Here is a 19,232-nt window from a genome sequence, read left to right on the forward strand (position 1 = left end):
ACCCCAGAGAACATACTTTGTCTATTTACCCTATCCACACCCTTGATGATTTTATAAACCTCTATAGGTCACCCCTGAGCCTGACACTCCAGGGAAAACAGCCCCAGCCTATTCAGCCTCTCCTTATAGCTCAAACCCTCAAACATCCTTGTAAATCTTTTCTGAATCCTTTCAAGTTTCACAATATCCTTCCTATAGGAGGGAGACCAGAATTGAACACAATATTCTAAAGTGGCCTAACCAATTTCCTATTCAGCAACAACATGGTCTCCAAACTCCTCTATACAATGCTCTGACCAACAAAGGAAAGCATACCAAATGAGATGGTGCTCAACATTGAACAGTTATCAGTGAGCAGCCTAACTTCTGTTAGAAGGAAGGTCATTGATGAAGCAGCTGAAGGTAGTTTGGCTTAGGACATTGCTGTGAGAAACTCCTGCACAGAATGTCCTGGAACTAAGATGACTGGCCTTGTGCAACCAAAGCTATCTTCATTTGTGTTAGGTATGACTCCAACCAGCAGATAGACTCCTAATTTCTACTGGGTCTAGTTTTGCTAGAGCTCCAGGATACCACACTTGGTCAAATGCTGCTTTGATGTCAAAGTCGGTCACTCTCACTTCAGCTCTGGAGTTTAGACTGTGAAGAAAGTTCTGTGATTTTATGTATAAATAAATACAACTTGTTAAAAGTTTTCATCTTAAAATAATAGCATAAAGATATCAGTCACTTCCACGAAGGGTTTAAAAAATAGATTTCAGACACTCCTGGAACAATGAAAATATTAGTTGAAAGTATATGTGGAGGTTACAATTCAGTATCATTATTTGGAGTTAGCTTTAAGATTAACTTGGTTAATGGAAAAGTTGTAGTTGCCCTTGGAGAATAACTTGGGGCTAGTTCAAAAATCTTAACATTATGGAGAGTGGTGGAACAAAACTGTAGAGGTAAAAGAAACTGAAATGCTAATGGAGGATTATCCTGGACTGTTTCCTGACTGAGGTGACTAGATTTCATGCCCTTTGAATCTTCTTTTTCATTGGTAATTCTATGAAATAGGAAGACAATTTGGAAATTTAGCTATGAGATAAAAATTTTAAAAACTTAAGAAAGTAAAGAGAATGTTTGACATGTTTGGCCCATCTTATTTAGTAGAAATACAACAAGACAAATCCTGAATTGACAGAGTTATGTCAAACAGTCTACTCAGTAACTGAATCAGAACAAATACATAAATATTATTTTGGAAAGAAAAATTAATAATGAAGAAATGAAGACCAGCTCAACACCAGCAAATGCATAATGATTAGTCATCCATCAGGTGGTAGTTCCATTGATGTAACAAAATGAAATTTTGTAGCATAAATAAATGTTAAGAGTGGATGACGGGATTCCAATGTCAGGTAACTTAGATATTAGGAAAACACAGATAAATTTCAAACATTTTTACTAGCCCTGATTAAATAAAGATGACATTAAATTTTGCCAGATGTGCAATACATATGAAGTATTGGAGAATTCCAACCACCAACTAGAACCTATGCCTTTAACTCTGATACCATTTTTCAAAGAATCATTTCAGAGGACTTTAATAGTTGTGTTGGATCGCTCACTTAAACTGGGAACGTGGATTGGTATCTTTTAACTATTATGAATATTTTCATAAGATTTCCTGAACCTGTGTCTTTAATAGAAATTATTGTAAAAATATAGAAAAGTTAGTTTGATTTTTTTTACTGAAATATGGATTACCAAAGAAATTAATCAGATCAAGGTTCAAATTTTCTACCACACACATTCTGAGAAATGATGAATAGTTAGGGAATAAAACAATTTAGATCTCCTGCTTATCACTCACAATTTCAAGTGCATTGGAGAGACATCAGGGAACTTTGAAGAGCATGATTAGGTGTTGTTTTCAAGAGTGTCCAAATTAATGGGGTAAATAAATTCCCTTGTTCCTGTTTATCTTTAGGACAATAAATGAGTTCACAGGATTCATCCTTTCAGCTAACAGCTAGTACAGCTGGGAAGCTCATCAACGTCATAACTGAGGTATACATTTGAAGAAACTTCGTCTTCACTTATATTAATTTCTAATTTAAGACAACAACCCACTACAAGAAAAGCTTAAGTTTGAGCTGGATGACTTGCAATGTAATGGCACTACCCATCATATGCTTCCCCGCATTTACATATCAGATGCACAGAATAGATTGCCAAACACGAACAAATATGCAGATATTCCATTGGATCTACAAGTATGAGCTCAAATTGAGTTATTGCATTATGGTCAGCAAAATGCAAATGACTTCAACTGAAAACAACTAATGACCCACAACTAACATTCCCTCTCAACTGCATGGCTGCTTTCAACAGTTCCAGAAATCGCTACAATCCACAGGCCTTGGACGTCCGCACAGTCGGTAAGAAACTTAGAGGCAACGCTGCCACAACTGAAGACTCTTGTCAAACATCATCGTAGAGGGATGACCTGACACTCTCAAATGCATTTGGCCTTACAGAGATGAGCTCATTACCTCCAGAGGCATAAAGGAAACAAACACTTGTGCTTAAAGCACTCCTCCAGGACATACTGTGATACTTTACCAAAAGAATATGGATACAGAGTGGATGAGATAACTGGCATGTGATATGATTTATTGGTCATTTATATGGCCACACTGGGAGGTTACTGTGGACGTCCAAGTCATGCAAAAGCCACCAGCCACAGCAACATAGGGACCTTGTCACATAGGGAAAATGGTGAAAGTCACACAATGCACATGGGAACATGGTTACATGCAGAGGTATCCAAAGTATGTTAGGATCACAGGTTTCATGAAGTCTGAACAGTCAACAATATAATGCTGAGAAGGAACAGAAGCCCAGCTAAAGAGAGTGTACAAGCGTACAGCAAACATAATTAGAAAACAACAACGTCGTGGAGTACACTGACAACAAGTAGTCAAGGCAAAACTTGCATCTCCACAGGGTCAGACAATGACAAGATCTGGGCGTGTTTCCAAAAACCAAGTTGATGTATGGGCTCAGACGTTCGCACTCCTACATTTTACAATCCCTATTTTTTTAGAAGTAGTTTTGCTAATACTCAGAGTTTATGTGTTTTCACTTTTGGAAAAAAGGGAAGGTGTATTATTGTTTACAGAGTGATATCTTGTTACGATGCCTAAGATGTGGATGAGTCAGCTGCTTCACATTGGCATCACATTGAGCAGAGGCCAAAGTCACTCTGCATTGTAACACCTTAGACGAAGGCTATACGTAGAGATTATTTTGAACTGTATGCGTTTAGCTCTAAATAAACCCACCAGAAATCTTGAAATATTCAGAATTCATGTATCTTATTGTGTTACATCTGGATAACACCAAAATATTACTGCAATTGTCATTGTATTGGCCAATTTCTGATTTCATTGATTGCAAATTATTTAAGAGTAGTTGAATAAATTAGAATGGAAGATGGGTGCAGCAGGAGCTATTTCTCTTTATATATGCAACAAAACATCAATGAACTATTTGGAGTATGTCCTAAAAGTAACAAGTAGTGATAAGCATTGACATACAATTGTCCATTGCAAATTTAAATATTTGGTAGTGCCTCCACAGTTCTTTTAATGCAGACAACCAAGCAAAAATTATTATTATGTCTAAACAATTCAGAAAGAGAACTTTTTAATGATTTTTTTGCTTTTTTAGTTAAATTACAGGGGAAATAAAAAGAATTGAAAAAGTTGTGTTCACATACAATAAGCAATAGAAATGGCAAAACTTACGACACAATGCCAGGGATGTCCTCCTCATTCTTGAAGCGACCAGACCAGAGAAGAATCTTTCTGTCAAACTTTGTGGGCCTGTATCCTGGAACTTTCTGGGTGTCACGAACTTCAAGAAAATTACAAAAAAAAATTCAATGTTTACTGAGTGGACAGAGATGATTCATATACCTGTAGTTCACAGAATAATTTTATAAATTTATGTATAATAAATTCTCCTTACTTGTATGGCACTATGAAATTGATTTAGATTCATGAGGAATAGGGTGCACGTTACAGAGGGGTAGTTTGCTCACTCCCCATGGCAGAAAAATCAATCATTAACAAAGACTGCCCCACAATGATAACATATAAGATGATTGTGGATTCCACTCCCCAGGACAGCAGCTCGGTGGTTGCTGCAGCATAGGAATTCAGCCATGGCCACAGCTAAGAGAATAAAATATCAGATGAAAGTATTGAGGGTGAATGGGCTTTAGTAAGTTTGGGTATTGGTCAGGAGGAATCCAGGACTTAAGGGAGGCATTTGGGATGGGTCGAGCTTTACAGGCAATGTGGGGAGGGGGTGGTTATCACAAGAAAATGTAATATTCTGATGGGCTGCCCTTAGACAAGTTTGATAGAAAGATTCTTCTCTGGTCTGATTGCTTCAAGAATGAGGAGGACATCCCTGGCATTGTCATAAGATTTGCCAGTTCTGTTGCTTATTGAATGTTAACACTTAACTGACTTCAATTTGTTATTCCCTGTAACTTAACCAAGTCACACAGGCAATGTATCCCATCCCGAAGCCAAGAGATAGCACCCTCATGACTACTTATTCACCTGTATGTTTTCTGCCTTTACCACTCACTTTACCATAATGCAGCTTGAGTATGGAAATTATGCTTTAGTTAACCTATTTTTATATGTTGTAACACATCTCCAAGGGCAGTCAGGACTCAAACCCACATCTTCTAGAGTCTAGAAAACCCAGCAGAATGTGATGTAAGCTGTGTGTGATTTATACATATTTTAGCATCATTTATTTTAGTATTTTGAACTGTTGGCATGTGGGTTTTGTTTGTGTCCATGGGTTTAATGATGAACCTCTCAGTATTTCTGCACCCGTGATTTTTTAAAAACCAGAATAAGAAAAAGCGCATACCTGGAGTGATGAGAGGAATCTATTTACATTGTGAGTATTTTATAATTGGACAGAGTGCACATCAAAAAGCATTAGTTTGTTTTTGGTTTAGAAGAATAAGAATTGAGTTTTTTTTTGCTTGGAACATTTGGTTTTAGTTTGAAGAAACCCTGGTTGGAGTTAGATGCACAAGCACTGATTTTTTTTTGAACAAAGGAGATAGTTCAGAGCAGTTAAAAATAGTTTACCTCAGTGTAAAGGTTTTAATTTGACATTCCAGACTAGAAGTATTTGGTCAGAATCCTGAAGTTGCTGTTTGGAGCTGAGAAGTATAAGCTTATTTATGTAAATAATCATAGAGGAGATCATTCAACTCAAACTGAGAATTGAAAGAACAGATATGTCAACAAATAAAGTTGTGATAGAGAAGGAAACTCTCGATTATTTGACTACTTTAAGATGATTTGACTACTTTTAAAATGTTGGGATAAGAGAATCAACCTTGTGGGCTATGTTTATAATTCTTATTTATTGGTTTGTCCTCCTTGGGATTTGTTGAAATGGAGGTATGAAAAGGATGTTTTACAGATGGTAATTCTCTAATGGATAAATCAGTCTATGGTGTGGCATGGTCAGCAACCTGAAGGTTATTCTCATTAATAACAGCTTAGATTTACTGGATAAATTCAAGACTTTCATTCTCCCAGAAGGGGACTTATTAAAGAAAGTCACAGGCTAATACAATCAATTACGCCTAATCTGTAGTACACATCTGATGACTGCCTGAAAATGGGATCAATGAACTGTTTATGTGGTGTCTAAGAATCCTCAGTCTGTACTTATGTAGTCTGCAAAGACAAAAGAAAAAGCTTGGATTTCACTTTAGGAGAGAGCACTTGATTTCTTTTATAGTACATATCCAATCCTATGTAATAATAAGTCTAAAGGAAAGGATCTAAAGAAGCTTCTTGGGAATTATATATTTAACCATGCTATCGAGTACAACATAAAAGGTGTCCTTTTCTTCAATTCACTTAAAGTTGGAGTTAAAGATTTAAATTTAATGGGTCAATGGGCATAACTTTTTAAACATGTTTAAAATTAATAGACTATTGGCCTCGAATTTATAATAGATGTTCCTGCTGGCTGAGAACTCTTCAAAATGTATGGTTCAAAATGACCTGGAATATGCTCATAATTCTTGTACATAGTTTACCAGCATAGAATTACCCACTAAAAATAACACCTAGGTAAAATCCTCAGCCTTTTATAACTTATATAAGGGACATAACTTCAAACTAACAATGACCAAATCTTGGAGAAAATCAGATTGATATCATTACATTTGGTAATCAAAGATCCCCATTTAATTTTGGATATCTCTTGTGTTTTTTGAAGAAGTGACAAAGAGGATTGATGAGGGCACAGCAGTAGATGTGATCTATATGGACTTCAATAAGGCGTTCGACAAGGTTCCTCATGACAGACTGGTTAGCAAGGTTAGATCTCATGCAATACAGGGAGAACTAGCCATTTGGATACAGAACTGGCTCAAAGGTACAAGACAGAGGGTGGTGGCGGAGGGTTGTTTTTTGGACTGGAGGCCTGTGACCAGTGGAGTGCCACAAGGATTGGTGCTGGGTCCACCACTTTTCATCGTTTATATAAATAATTTGGATGTGAGCATAGGAGGTATAGTTAGCAAGTTTGCAGATGACACCAAAATTGGAGGTGTAGTGGACAGCGAAGAAGGTTACCTCAGATTACAACAGGATCTTGATCAGATGGGCCAATGTGCTGAGAAGTGGCAGACGGAGTTCAACTTAAATAAATGCAAGGTACTGCATTTTGGGAAAGCAAATCTTAGCAAGACTTATACATTTAATGGTAAGGTCCTCTGGAGTGTTGCTGAACAGAGATCTTGGATGCAGGTTCATAGCTCCTTGAAAATGGAGTCGTAGGTAGATAGGATAGTGAAGGAGGCGTTTGGTATGCTTTCCTTTATTGGTCAGAGTATTGAGTACAGGAGTTGGGAGGTCTTGTTGTGGCTGTACAGAACATTGGTTAGCCCAATTTTGGAATATTGTGTGCAATTCTGGACTCTTTCCTATCGGAAGGATGTTGTGAAACTTGAAAGGGTTCAAAAAGATTTACAGGGTTGGAGGTTTTGAGCTATAGGGAGACATTGAATAGGTTGGGGCTGTTTTCCCTGGAGTGTCGGAGGCTGAGGGGTGACCTTATAGAGGTTTATAAAATCATGAGGGCATGGATAGGATAAATAGACAAAGTCTTTTCCCTGGGATGGGGGAAGCCCAGAACTAAAGGGCATTGGTTTAAGGTGAGAGGGGAAAGATATAAAAGAGACCTATAGGGCAACTTTTTCACGCAGAGTGTGATACATGTATGGAATGAGAAAGTGGTGGAGGCTAGTACGATTGCAACATTTAAAAGGCATCTGAATGGGTATATGAATAGGAAGCGTTTGGCGGGATATGGCCAGGTGCTGGCAAATGGGACTAGATTAGGTTTGGGATATCTGGTCGGCATGGACAAGTTGGATCAAAGGGTCTGTTTCCGTGCTGTACATCTCTAGGACTCTATCTGTACTAGGTAACAGTTTAACCCAGACTACTGGTGAAGATGTTTTTATAATGGAAGGTTTGAAAGCATTATTTGTCATGAGCATGGTTCATTACCCAGAAGGAAAACACAGTGAAACTTGTGAATGATACATATTGGCCCAACATATATACTTTAGAACAGCACTCCTGAATGACAGTACATTCAGTTCCAAGTATTACTGGTTTTTTTTCCCTTCTGAGTAGCCTAATACATACTTTGGACATTTGTGTCAGGTCTTTCAAACTGCCCACTTCCTATATGTTATGAAGTAGCTTTCCTTGGCATCTAAATTAGATGAGAGGAAAGGTTCTGTATTTAAATACTGGGAACATTGTAAGCAAATGAGCGAACACCACAAAATTCATTCTCTCATCACCAACCTCCTGTATTCCTGTTGTTTTAAACTAAAGCAGAGAATGTTCACAACACTTGCATTCAAACTTACATTAACCAAGCTTCTGACTTTTCTGCTTGCTGACCTACATTGGTTGAAAATGCCTTGAATTAAAAATTCTTACCCTTTAGTCTTATAACCTTCGTTCCAAGTATTACTGTTTTTTTCCCTTCTACCAATTAAAAATTCTTACCCTTTAGTCTTATAACCTTCTTCATCTTGTGCATCCACAGCTTTCTTCACCCTCCCTACCACCTCACTCTTGGCAGGTGTGCCTTCCATTATCTAGACCTTAAATTCGAGGATTCCATCTCAAATCCTCCCTTTATCTCTTTCCTCCCATGTGGCACTCTTTAAAGCCATACTCTTTCCTAAGTTCGTCACATTTTAGCTTCAAGTCACCTGTGCTGATGCCCCCTTGTTCATCTTAGAGACAGTTCTTGTCTCGTTATGCTCCTGTGAAGCACTCAGATAGTTTGCTAGTTTAAAATATACTAACTACAAGACGTGGTCATATTACAACTTAATACAACAGGAATGACTTACAATTATATAGTGCATTTAACGTATGAAAACATTTCAAGATGCTTAACAGGAATACCATAAAACAAATAATGCTGCTCAAACACAAAGAGATATTAGGTTAGATACTAAAACCTGCTCAAAGAACTAGGATTTAAGGAGTGTGAGGATAGGAAGGTATAGAAAGAAACTTTCAGAACTGAGGGCCGAGAAAATTTACCGTACCATCAACAAAGGTGGAACGGGGATTTTGAAGAGAGCTAAGTTTTAAGAATGCAGGTATCTTGGAAGGCTCTGTGGCTGCAGGAGAGAAAAAGGGGTGAGGTCATGGAGAAATTTGAAAACATGGCATTGCATAAATAAGGCAATAGGTGAAAGGAGAGTTTTAGCAGAAGAGCTGAGGCCAGTACACGATGGGGCAATTTTATAGAGCTAGAAAAAGGTGGCTGTAGTGAAGGCATGAATACACAGGAGCTCATCTGGACATCAAATATGATACCAATGTTGACATCAATCTGCTTTTGTCTCAGACATTCGCCTGGCACCATATTGAGTTGTGGTTAAGTGAAATGCACGTGCATTGGGGCAAAAACAATGATTTTCAACTTTTCAATATTTTGTTGGAAGAATTTTCTCCTCTTTCAGTATTAGATACCAGAGCATTATAATTAAGCAAAACTGATGGAGTCACGAGAGGTTGTGGTGAGCTAGAAATGAAACCTGTACTGCACTGCTCTCAGTGCCGAGTGGCGGTCAACTTGCAAGACATTTCCACTAACCAGCCTCATAAGTTCCCGCGCTGTTAAGTACAGTGTTTTATTTGATAGCAGCAGGTATTAAGGACGTTAAGCACCACACATCGATTCAGATACATGAAAAGATTAAGTCCGGCATTACAGTTCGGGTACACGCTTCCCGAGGGCTGAACTTCGCCTATCGCCAGACAAGGAATTCATAAAATACCTTTTATAATGGAATAGAACCCGAATACTTATTGCAGTGTCCATTCTAAGTTGTGCTACACAGAAATTTCAGCACATTAACTCAGGGCAAAAAAGGAGGAAAGGCTCTCAACTGTTAACAGCCACACGACAGAATGCAAAGGTAACAACAGATGGAGAACATGGCAAATGTTTAAAGTAGAAACCTTCAGAGAATACATTTGGAAAGAGTGCTTTCATTTTGACCCTAAGTCATGCATCAAGCGGCCGCTTCCATTTAAAGCTTGTGGGACGTTTGAAATTTAATGCATTTACCTGCTCGAATTCCTCTCACGGAAACAATTGGCAAATCGTTAGCAAAAGATCCCCCCGCATTCGCTGTACTTTTCGTTAGCAGCGCCCGCCTATCTGTCGCTTTTGTGGCGTACACCTGACCTGGAGCCGAGCTGAATTTCCTCTGAGCGAGCACACGGCGGATCATCTTCACTCGAGCCGGTCTCCGCTTTATCTACTCATCTACTAAAGCCATCTATTTAAACAAAAGCTGCACATCTCCCCTTTCCCACCCACTCTCAACTCCCATGCGAACTGTCCTGAACACGTGTCTGTACAATGTTACTGGCTACACATTCACTGGGAAAACAAGGATAATCAGCAATCCCTGTTCCTCATCAGCTCTGGCAGATTTAGATCCAGCCAAAAGATGTTCGATGATAAAAACGTTTTGAAATGGGGTACGTTGTTCAGGATGATTAAAGTTGTCTCCATGACTTGTAGATGACAGTTCTTAAAGTGACAATTTGACTGCGTTTATATGTAATATGTGAAATATATTTTAGACAATGCAGACGCATCCATCTTCAGCCAAAAGATCCCAGTAGATAATCCATATGGGCTGCTCCTGAGCATCCAACATCACAAATGCAAGTCTTCAGTCAATTTGATCCAGTCCATATATCAAGATATTAGATGCAGCAAAGCTTATGGGGCATTGACAATATTCCAGCAGCAGTATTAAAGACTTCTGCACCAGAACTACTTGCCAAAAGTGGGAATATTTGCTGATGACTGTAAAATATTCAGCACCATTTGTGATTCTTCAGATACTGAAGCAGCCAGTGTACATGTGCAGAAAGATCTCGACAATATCTAAGCTTGAAGTAATAGGTGGCAAATAACATTCGAACCATGCAAATGCCAGGTGATGACCATCTCAAACTATGTCCTCTTGCTGTCCAATACTATCAGCATCACTAGATTACTTCATTATAAACATCCCGACGGTTCCAATTTACCAGAACTTGAAGTAGACAACCATATAAATACTGTGGCTTGAAGACCAGGTCAGAGGCAAGTCTGTCGCAGCCTGATTCCTGGGAAGACAGGATTGATGTATGAGGAGAAGGTAAAAACCTAGAAATCTCATAGAAATGTTTAAAATTCAAACAGGACTAGACAGGGTAGATAGAGGAATGACAGGAAGCCCAGAACCAGGTAGGTATGGTCAACCATTCAGGATTGTGATCAGGAGAAATGTCTTCATCCAGAGAGTGATGAGCCTGTGAAGTTTACTGCAACAGAAAGTTAAACCCAAAACATTATATGATTTCAAAGAGTTGGATATAGCACTTGGGGATGAAAGGATCAAGGGATATGGAATGGGGGACAGAGGGCAACAAACTGTTGAATTGGATCAGCCATGATTGTAATGAATGGTGGAGCAGGCTCAAAGGACTGAATGGCCTACTCCTGCTCCTATTTTCTATGTTTCTGTGTTAGTTAACTTCATTTCTTGTTGACCATCTGCAAGGCATAACTCAGGGGTGGAATGGAATCCTCTCCATTTGAATGGCTGCAGCTCCAAGAACACTCAAGAACCTGATAACATTGTTGTGACTAATCCCAGGTAAGAATGTTCTATTTGTTATTACCCCAGGTAATGAGACGTGAGCTATATTACCTTCTTTATTTAAAGATGGGGTGGATAAAGTTAATAATCATACAATACCAGACTATAGTCCAACAGATTTATTTGGAAGCACTAGCTTTTGGACCGCTGCTCCTCATGATAAAGGAACAGGGCTCCAAAAACTAGTGCTTCCAAATAAACCTGTTTAACCATAACATGGCATTGTGTGATTATTATCTTTATTTAAGTATTCCCTCAGTCACAACAAGGGTAATTTTTTTAAAAACATGATTCCTTCCCTCATGGATCACTTTTTACAGCCCCCTTCATAGTATATTTCAACAGGGAGGAACTGCGCAGTTGTTTGAACTGCCTTGGGTTATTGATATTCAGAGTTAACTCAAGGGATCTGGGAAAATGGGAATGAAAGCCACAAGTTACCAGTCGAGGATATCACATGTTGTATCAGGCAGTTAATTCTGATGAACTAGAAGTCCTGAAGAAAGGTCACTGGACCTGAAATGTTGATTCTGATTTCTCTCCACACAGATACTGTCAGAGCTGTTGAGTTTTTTCAGCCATTTCTGTTTTTGTTTCATATCTCCAACATCCATAATTCTTAGTTTCATTTTAGTGCCCGACTTCTTCAAACTATTCTCAGAAGTGAAATTTCTCATTCCAGGAAACATTCCTATAAATTGCTTCCACACTCTCTCCCAATGCATTCACTGCTTTCCTACAATGTGGCATCTATGTCTGTGCACAATATTTCAGAAATAACAAGCGTCTTCAACAAGGTTAGTATCACTTCCTTGCTCTTGTACTCCTGTTAATAAGCCCCTGTTATTAAAGCCGACAATACTGTATGCTTTATTAGTTGTTCTTTCCACCTGTAGTGCCACCTTCAATGATCTGTGCAAACATACATTCAAGTCATAGAGATGTACAGCACAGAAACAGACCCTGTGGTCCAACTCGACAACGCCGACCAGATATCCTAACCTAATCTAGTCCCACTTGCCAGCACTTGGCCCATATCCTTCCTATTCATATACCCATCCAGATGCCTTTTGAATGCTGTAGTTGTACCAGCCTCCACCACATCCTCTGGCAGCTCATTCCATTCACACCTCATCCTCTGTGTGAATAGGTTGCCCCTTAGGTCCTTTTAAATCTTTCCCCTCTCACCCTCAATCAATGCCCTCTAGTTCTGGACTCCCCCATGCTATCTATTTCTCCTATCCATGCTCCTCATTCTTTTATAAATTTCTATAAGATTACCCCCTCAGCCTTCGACACTCTAGGGAAAGAAGCCCAGCCTATTCAGCATCTCCTGATAGCTCAAATCCTCTAACCCTGGCAACATCCTTGTAAATCTTTTCTGAACCCTTTCAAGTTTCACAACATCCTTCCGATAGAGAAGAGACCAGAATTCTACGCAATATTCCAACAGTGGCCTAACTAATGTGCTGTAGTTAGTTAGCTGCAACATGACCTCCCAACTCCTATACTCAATGCTCTGACCAATAAAGGAAAGCATACCAAACGTCTTCTTCACTATCCTATCTACCTGCGACTCCACTTTCAAGGAGCTATGAACCTGAACTCCAAGGTCTCTTTGTTCAGCCACACTCCCTAGGATCTTACCATTAAGTGTATGAGTCCTGCTAAGATTTGCTTTCCCAAAATGCAGCACCTCGCATTTATCTGAATTAAACTCCATCTGCCACTTTTCAGCCCTTTGGCCCATCTGATCAAGATCCCATTATAACCTGAGGTAACCTTCTTCACTGTGCACTACACCTCCAATTTAGGTGTCATCTGCAAAGTTATTAACTATACCTCTTATGTTCACATCCAAATCATTTATATCAATGACAAAAGGCAGTGGAGCCAGCACCAATCCTTGTGGCACTCCACTGGTCACAGGCCTCCAGTCTGAAAAACAACCGTCCACCACCACCCTCTGTCTTCTACCTTTGAACCAATTCTGTATCCAAATAGCTAGTTCTCCCTGTATTCCATAAGATCTAACCTTGCTAACCGGTCTCCCATGGGGAACCTTGTCGAACGCCTAACTGAAATCCATATAGATCACATCTACTGCTCTGCCATCATCAATCCTCTTTGATACTTCTTCAAAAAACTCAATCAAGTTTGTGAGACATGATTTCCCACAAAGCCATGTTGACTATCCCTAATCCGTCCTTGCCTTTCGAAATGCATGTAATCCTGTTCCTCAGGATTCCCTCCAACAACTTGCCCACCACTGATGTCAGGCTCACTGGTCTATAGCTCCCTGACTTGTCCTTACCACCTTTCTTAAATAGCGGTACCACGTTAGCCAACCTCCAGCCTTGCGGCACCTTACCTGTGACTATCGATGATACAAATATCTCAGGGGCTCAAGAATCACTTCCCTAGCTTCCTGCAGAGTTCTAGGGTACACCTGATAAGGTCCTGTGGATTTATTCACTTTTTTGCACTTCAAGTCAGCTAGCACCACCACCTCTGTAATATGGACATTTTTCAAGATGTCACCATCTATTTCCACACATATAATGGCATAGTGTCCAGCACTGCTACCTTAGAGGGCCAGGGCTCTAGGTTCAATTCCAGCCTCAGGTGATTGTCTGTGTGGAGTTTGCACATTCTCACCATATCAGCATGAGTTTGCTTTGGTTTCTCCCCACAACTCACGGATGTGCAGGTTGGCCATGCTAAGCGTAAAGATTTAGAATACTTCCACCAATAAATTCATTTAACATTTTGGGGTGACACGTTGGCACAGTGATTAGCACTGCTGCCTCACAGTGCCAGGTACCCAGGTTCAATTCCAGTCTCGGGCAACTGTCTGTGTGGAGATTGCACATTCTCCCCGTGTCTGCGTGGGTTTCCTCCGGGTGCTCCGGTTTCCTCCCACAGTCCAAAGATGAGTGGGTCAGGTGAATTAGCCATGCTAAATTGCCCGTAGTGTTAGGGGTGTGTTTGTCAGAGGAAAATGGGTCTGGGTGGATTACTCTTCGGAGGGTCGACGTGAACTTGTTGGCTGGAAGGGCCTGTTTCCACTAATCTAATCTAAAAAATTCTATACCTTCCATATCCTTCTCCAGAGTAAACACTGATGCAAAATACTCATTTAGTATCTCCTCCAGCTCCACACATAGGTTGCTTTGCTGATCTTTGAAGGGTTGGAGTGTGGAGCTGGAAAAGCACAGCAGGTGAGGCAGCATCCAAGGAGAAGGATGAATCGACATTTTGGGCATAAGCCCGTCATCAGGAATGTGGGCTTATGACTGAAACATCGATTCTCCTGCTCCTTGGATGCTGCCTCACCTGCTGTGCTTTTCCAGCACCACACTCTCAACTCTCTGATCTCTAGCATTTGCAGTCCACACTTTCTCCTAGTTGATCTTTGAGGGGCCCTATTCTGTCCCTAGTTACCCTTTTGTCCTTAATATATTTATAAAATCCCTTTGGATTCTCCTTAACCCTATTTGCCAAAGCTATCTCATGTTCTTTTTTTTGCCCTCCTGATTTCCCTCTTAAGTATACTCCTACTACCTTTACGCTCTTCTAAGGATCCACTCGATCTCTCCTGTCTGTACCTGACATGTGCTTCCTTTTTTTCTTAATCAAACCCTCAATTTCTCTTGTCATCCAGCCTTTCCTTTCACCCTAACAGGAATATACGGTCTCTGGACTCTCATTATCTCACTTTTGAAGGCTTCCCATTTTCCAGCCGTACCTTTACCCTGCAAACATCTGCCCCCAATTAGCTTTTAAGTTCTAGCCTAATACCGTCAAAATTAGCCTTCTTCCAATTTAGAACTTCAACGTTTAGATCTGATCCATCCTTTTCCATCAATATTTTTAAAATAGTAGAATTATGGTTGCTGTCTTCAAAGTGCTCCCCATTGACACCTCAGTCACCTACCCTGCCTAATTTCCCAAGAGTAGTTCAGATTTTGCATCTTCTCTTGTAGGTACATCCACACACTGAATCAGAAAATCTTCTTATACACTCTTAACAAGTTCCTCTCCAATACAGCAGTCCCAGTCTATGTTTGGAAAGTTAAAATCCCCTACTATAACCACCCTATTATTCATACAGATAACTGAGATCTCCTTACAAATCTGTTTCTCAATTTCCCTCTGACTATAAATGGGTCTATAATACAATCCCAATAAGGTGATCATCCTTTCTTATTTCTCAGTTCAACCCAAATAACTTCCCTGGATGTATTTCCGGGAATATTCTCCCTCAGCACAGCTGTAATGCTATCCCTTATCAAAAACGTCACACCCCCTCCTCTCTTGCCTCCCTTTCTGTCCTTCCTGTAACATTTGTATCCTGAAACATGAAGCTGCCAGTCCAGCCCATCCTTGAGCCATGTTTCTGTAATTGCTATGATATTCCAGTCCCATGTTTGTAACCATGCCCTGAGTTCATCTGCCTTTCCTGTTAGGCCCCATCTATTGAAATAAATGCAGTTTAATTTATCAGTCTTACCTTGTTCTCTGCTTTGTCCCTGCCTGCCCTGACTGTTTGACTGGCTCCTTTTCCCAACTGTACCAGTCTCAGATTGTTCTCTTTCTTCACTGTTTCCCTGGGTGCCACCCACCCGCCTTACTAGTTTAAATCCTCCTGAGCAACTCGAGCAAATCTCCCTGCTAGAGTCCCTTTCCCATTCAGGTGTAATCTGTCTTTCTTATACAGGTCACTTTTACCCCAGAAGAGATTCCAATGATTCAAAAATGTGAACCCTTCTCCCATACACCAGCTCCTCAGCCATGCATTCATCTGCTCTATCCTCCTATTCCTGCACTCACTAGCTTGTAGCACCGGGAGCAATCCAGATATTACTATCCTTTTCCTTTCCTATGCTATTAGTTCCAATGTGTACATTGACCTCCTGCTGGTCCCTCTCCCCTTTGAGAACATTCTGCACCGTCTCTGAGACACCCTTGATCCTGGCACCAGGGAGGCAACACACCATTCTGATTTTTCGCTGTTGGCCGCAGAAATGTCAGTCTGTGCCTCTGACTAGAGAGTACCCTATCACAATTGATTGCTTGGAACCCGACGTACCCCTCATTATATTAGAGCCTGTCTCAATACCGGTTTAAAATGTTCTATTGCTGAACTGCTGTTTAGAATCAAGTAACTTTGGAGAAAACAGCTAAGCAAAACTTTCGAGATGCTCAGAGCTAAGTTTTATTGCGCTAATACTGGGGAAATAAGTTTTATTGCCCTAATTACATGTTTCTTAAAAGTTCCTGAGAATCTGTTAAAGTTTCCAAATACAAATATTGTTATCTATGTGACAAAACCTAAAGGGGTGGGCTGTGTCCAAACCCCAGTGAGTCAAATCCAATTCGTTGCAATCAGAGTTGAATGTTTACCATCAAATTATAGCTGTCAGTGTTCAGTTGCATCAACAGGAAATCCTGTGGATACAAGAAATCATCATATTTTATCTTTTGCTTCCAGACTACTAGCCCACAGGAGTTGTTTTTGCTTCCCTTTGTCATTTTTTTGTATTGTGTGGATGTTTCTGTGTACATTAACTGGAAATTGTTTTAATTCCAGATCGTAGCTCAGCAGTTAACAGATTTTGCCAACATGCTTTGTTCATGAGAAATGGATAATTTTTAATCAATTAAAGAGGCCTGGTGGACACTTCTTTTCTGGATAATAGGCAAAAGGGAATCAACTAGCCATCTTGGTAATTGAATCAACAGGTTAATCTTAATGGTGGAACTGGTATAATAGTGGGACTTGATTATCAATGCATTCTTCCTGTTATGGTTTTTGTTAAGCAAGACAATTATGCTTCCATTAAAATTTTTAGCTTTGAATGACCTCAAAACATTGAAATCTAAATTGTTAGAGACTTCTTGATGATATTAAGCAATGGATACTAATTTTAGTTTAACGTAGCAGCAGCTGATCAAGTCACTGCAAAACACTAAACTCTAAATTAGGTCACAATACATCAAGAGTTCAAAATGATTAAAAGAATGATTTTGTTTCTTACTTTATTAATATTACAACTCTCCCCCAATTCCAAGGAGAAAATATTTCTGCAAAAAGCAGATTATTATGGATTCTGATAACAGAAATGAAAACAGAAAATATCAGAAACACTTGGGGACCAGCTGTGGAATGAGAAACAGAGTTGATGGACCAGATTTTTAATCACAAGCAGGGTGAGGTGAAACAAGTGCAGATATGTGGGCTTTGAAAATCGCGTTCCAGGGTACCCAATGATTGTTAAGGGGCAGGTGTAGAGCAAAATTAAGATCTTGGAATTACATCGATCAGAACCTGAACTCAACTAGCCTGGACATAACACAAGTCAGGAGAATGTTGGAATATTCTCCACAGGTCTGAATGAATGCACCTTCAACAACATTCAAAAAGCTCGACATCATCCAGGACAAAGTTTAATTGGCATCTTATTAGCACCCTCAACATTTATTTCTTCCACCGCCAGCACACAGTGATACTAATGTGTACCACCTACAAGGTGCACTGCAGCAATTTGTAGAGGTTCTTCGGCCAACACCTTCCAAACCTGTGATATCTGTCACCTAAAAAGTGGAGGGTAACAGAGTACAGTAACACCACCTGCTGCAAATTTCCCTCCAAGCCATATACCATCCTGACGTGAAAATATTTTGCTATTCCTTTCTGGTCTCATTTCCTTCTGTTTCTTGCCTCAAGGACTATAGCACAGATTTAAAGGAAATATTCTGCCTGTCTTCAAGATGAAACAGCAGTTTGTGCACTCTCTGCACTTGAATTTGTTTTTAGGAAAGCCAATATATTCTGAAAATTTTATAGTATTATATTGAAACGTCCTTCAAGAGTCTCACACTGGGCAGAATTTAATATTGTGACAAGTGCCTTGGGGATGGGATAGTCCAGTGCCATTATTGTTAGACTATTAATCCCTAGACAAAAAACAGAAATTGCTGGACAAGCCTAGCAAGTTTGGCAATATCCAGGAGGAGAAATCAAATCAGAGCCAACACCATCCCCCCCCCCCACCTCCACCCCCGCCTCAGTTGAGGAAAGGTCACTCAACACAAAATGTCAACTCTGCTCCCCCTCCGCAGATGCTGCCAGACCTGCCGAGCCCATCCAGCAATTTCTGGTTTTGTCTCTGATTTACAGCATCTGCAGTTCTTTCAATTTTTATTTAGTATTAATCCAGAGACACAGGTAATGTTCTGGGGACCTGGGTTTGAATCTGGCCATGGCAAATGATTGATATTGAATTTACTAAAGATCTGGAATTTAAAAATTGGAATGAAACCACTGTCAATTTTTGGAAAAGCCCACCTGATTTACTAATGTCCTTTAGGGAAGAAAACTGTTAACTGTTCTTCTCTCCATGTGACTCCAGATCTCAGAAATTAGGCATATAAATCACGAGGAGCAGTTCACAAAGGCTGAGGATATCAGTTTGATCATTGATCTTTCAAAATGTAACAATGATCATTCTCAGTGATACGAGTAGAAGATTTTCTGTTTCAGAAACATGATTCACATAGAGTCATAGAGATGTACAGCATGGAAACATACCCTTCGGTCCAACCCGTCCATGCCGACCAGATATTCCAACATAATCTAGTCCCACCTGCCAGCGCCCGGCCCATGTCCCTCCAAACCCTTCCTATTCATATATCCATCCAAATGGCTCTTAAATCTTGCAATTGTACCAGCCTCCACCACATCCTCTGGCAGCTTATTCCATACACGTACCACCCTCTGCATGAAAACGTTGCCCCTTAGGTCTCTTTTATATCTTTCCCCTCTCACCATAAACCTATGCCCTCTAGTTCTGGACTCCCCGATCCCAGGGAAAAGACTTTGCCTATTTATCCTATCCATGCCCCTCATAATTTTGTA

The 19,232-nt window shown here is 40.0% G+C and overlaps 1 protein-coding gene across 1 annotated transcript in view; it reads right to left on the bottom strand.

The window, feature by feature from the left end:
• The window catches only part of LOC122546294 (protein FAM162B-like), a 49,036-nt gene extending 38,998 nt beyond the window's left edge, over positions 1–10,038 (bottom strand). The window contains exons 1-2 of the mRNA XM_043685063.1: positions 9,718–10,038; positions 3,798–3,906 (exon numbers count right to left, since the gene is read on the bottom strand). Of these exons, the coding sequence (XP_043540998.1) occupies positions 3,798–3,906; positions 9,718–9,883 (275 nt within the window). The 5' untranslated portion in view covers positions 9,884–10,038. The remainder of the gene's footprint in view (positions 1–3,797; positions 3,907–9,717) is intronic.
• Positions 10,039–19,232: the final 9,194 nt, after the last annotated feature.

The sequence above is a fragment of the Chiloscyllium plagiosum genome, chromosome 3 (genome assembly GCF_004010195.1).
Source record: "Chiloscyllium plagiosum isolate BGI_BamShark_2017 chromosome 3, ASM401019v2, whole genome shotgun sequence".
Taxonomy (NCBI): domain Eukaryota; kingdom Metazoa; phylum Chordata; class Chondrichthyes; order Orectolobiformes; family Hemiscylliidae; genus Chiloscyllium; species Chiloscyllium plagiosum.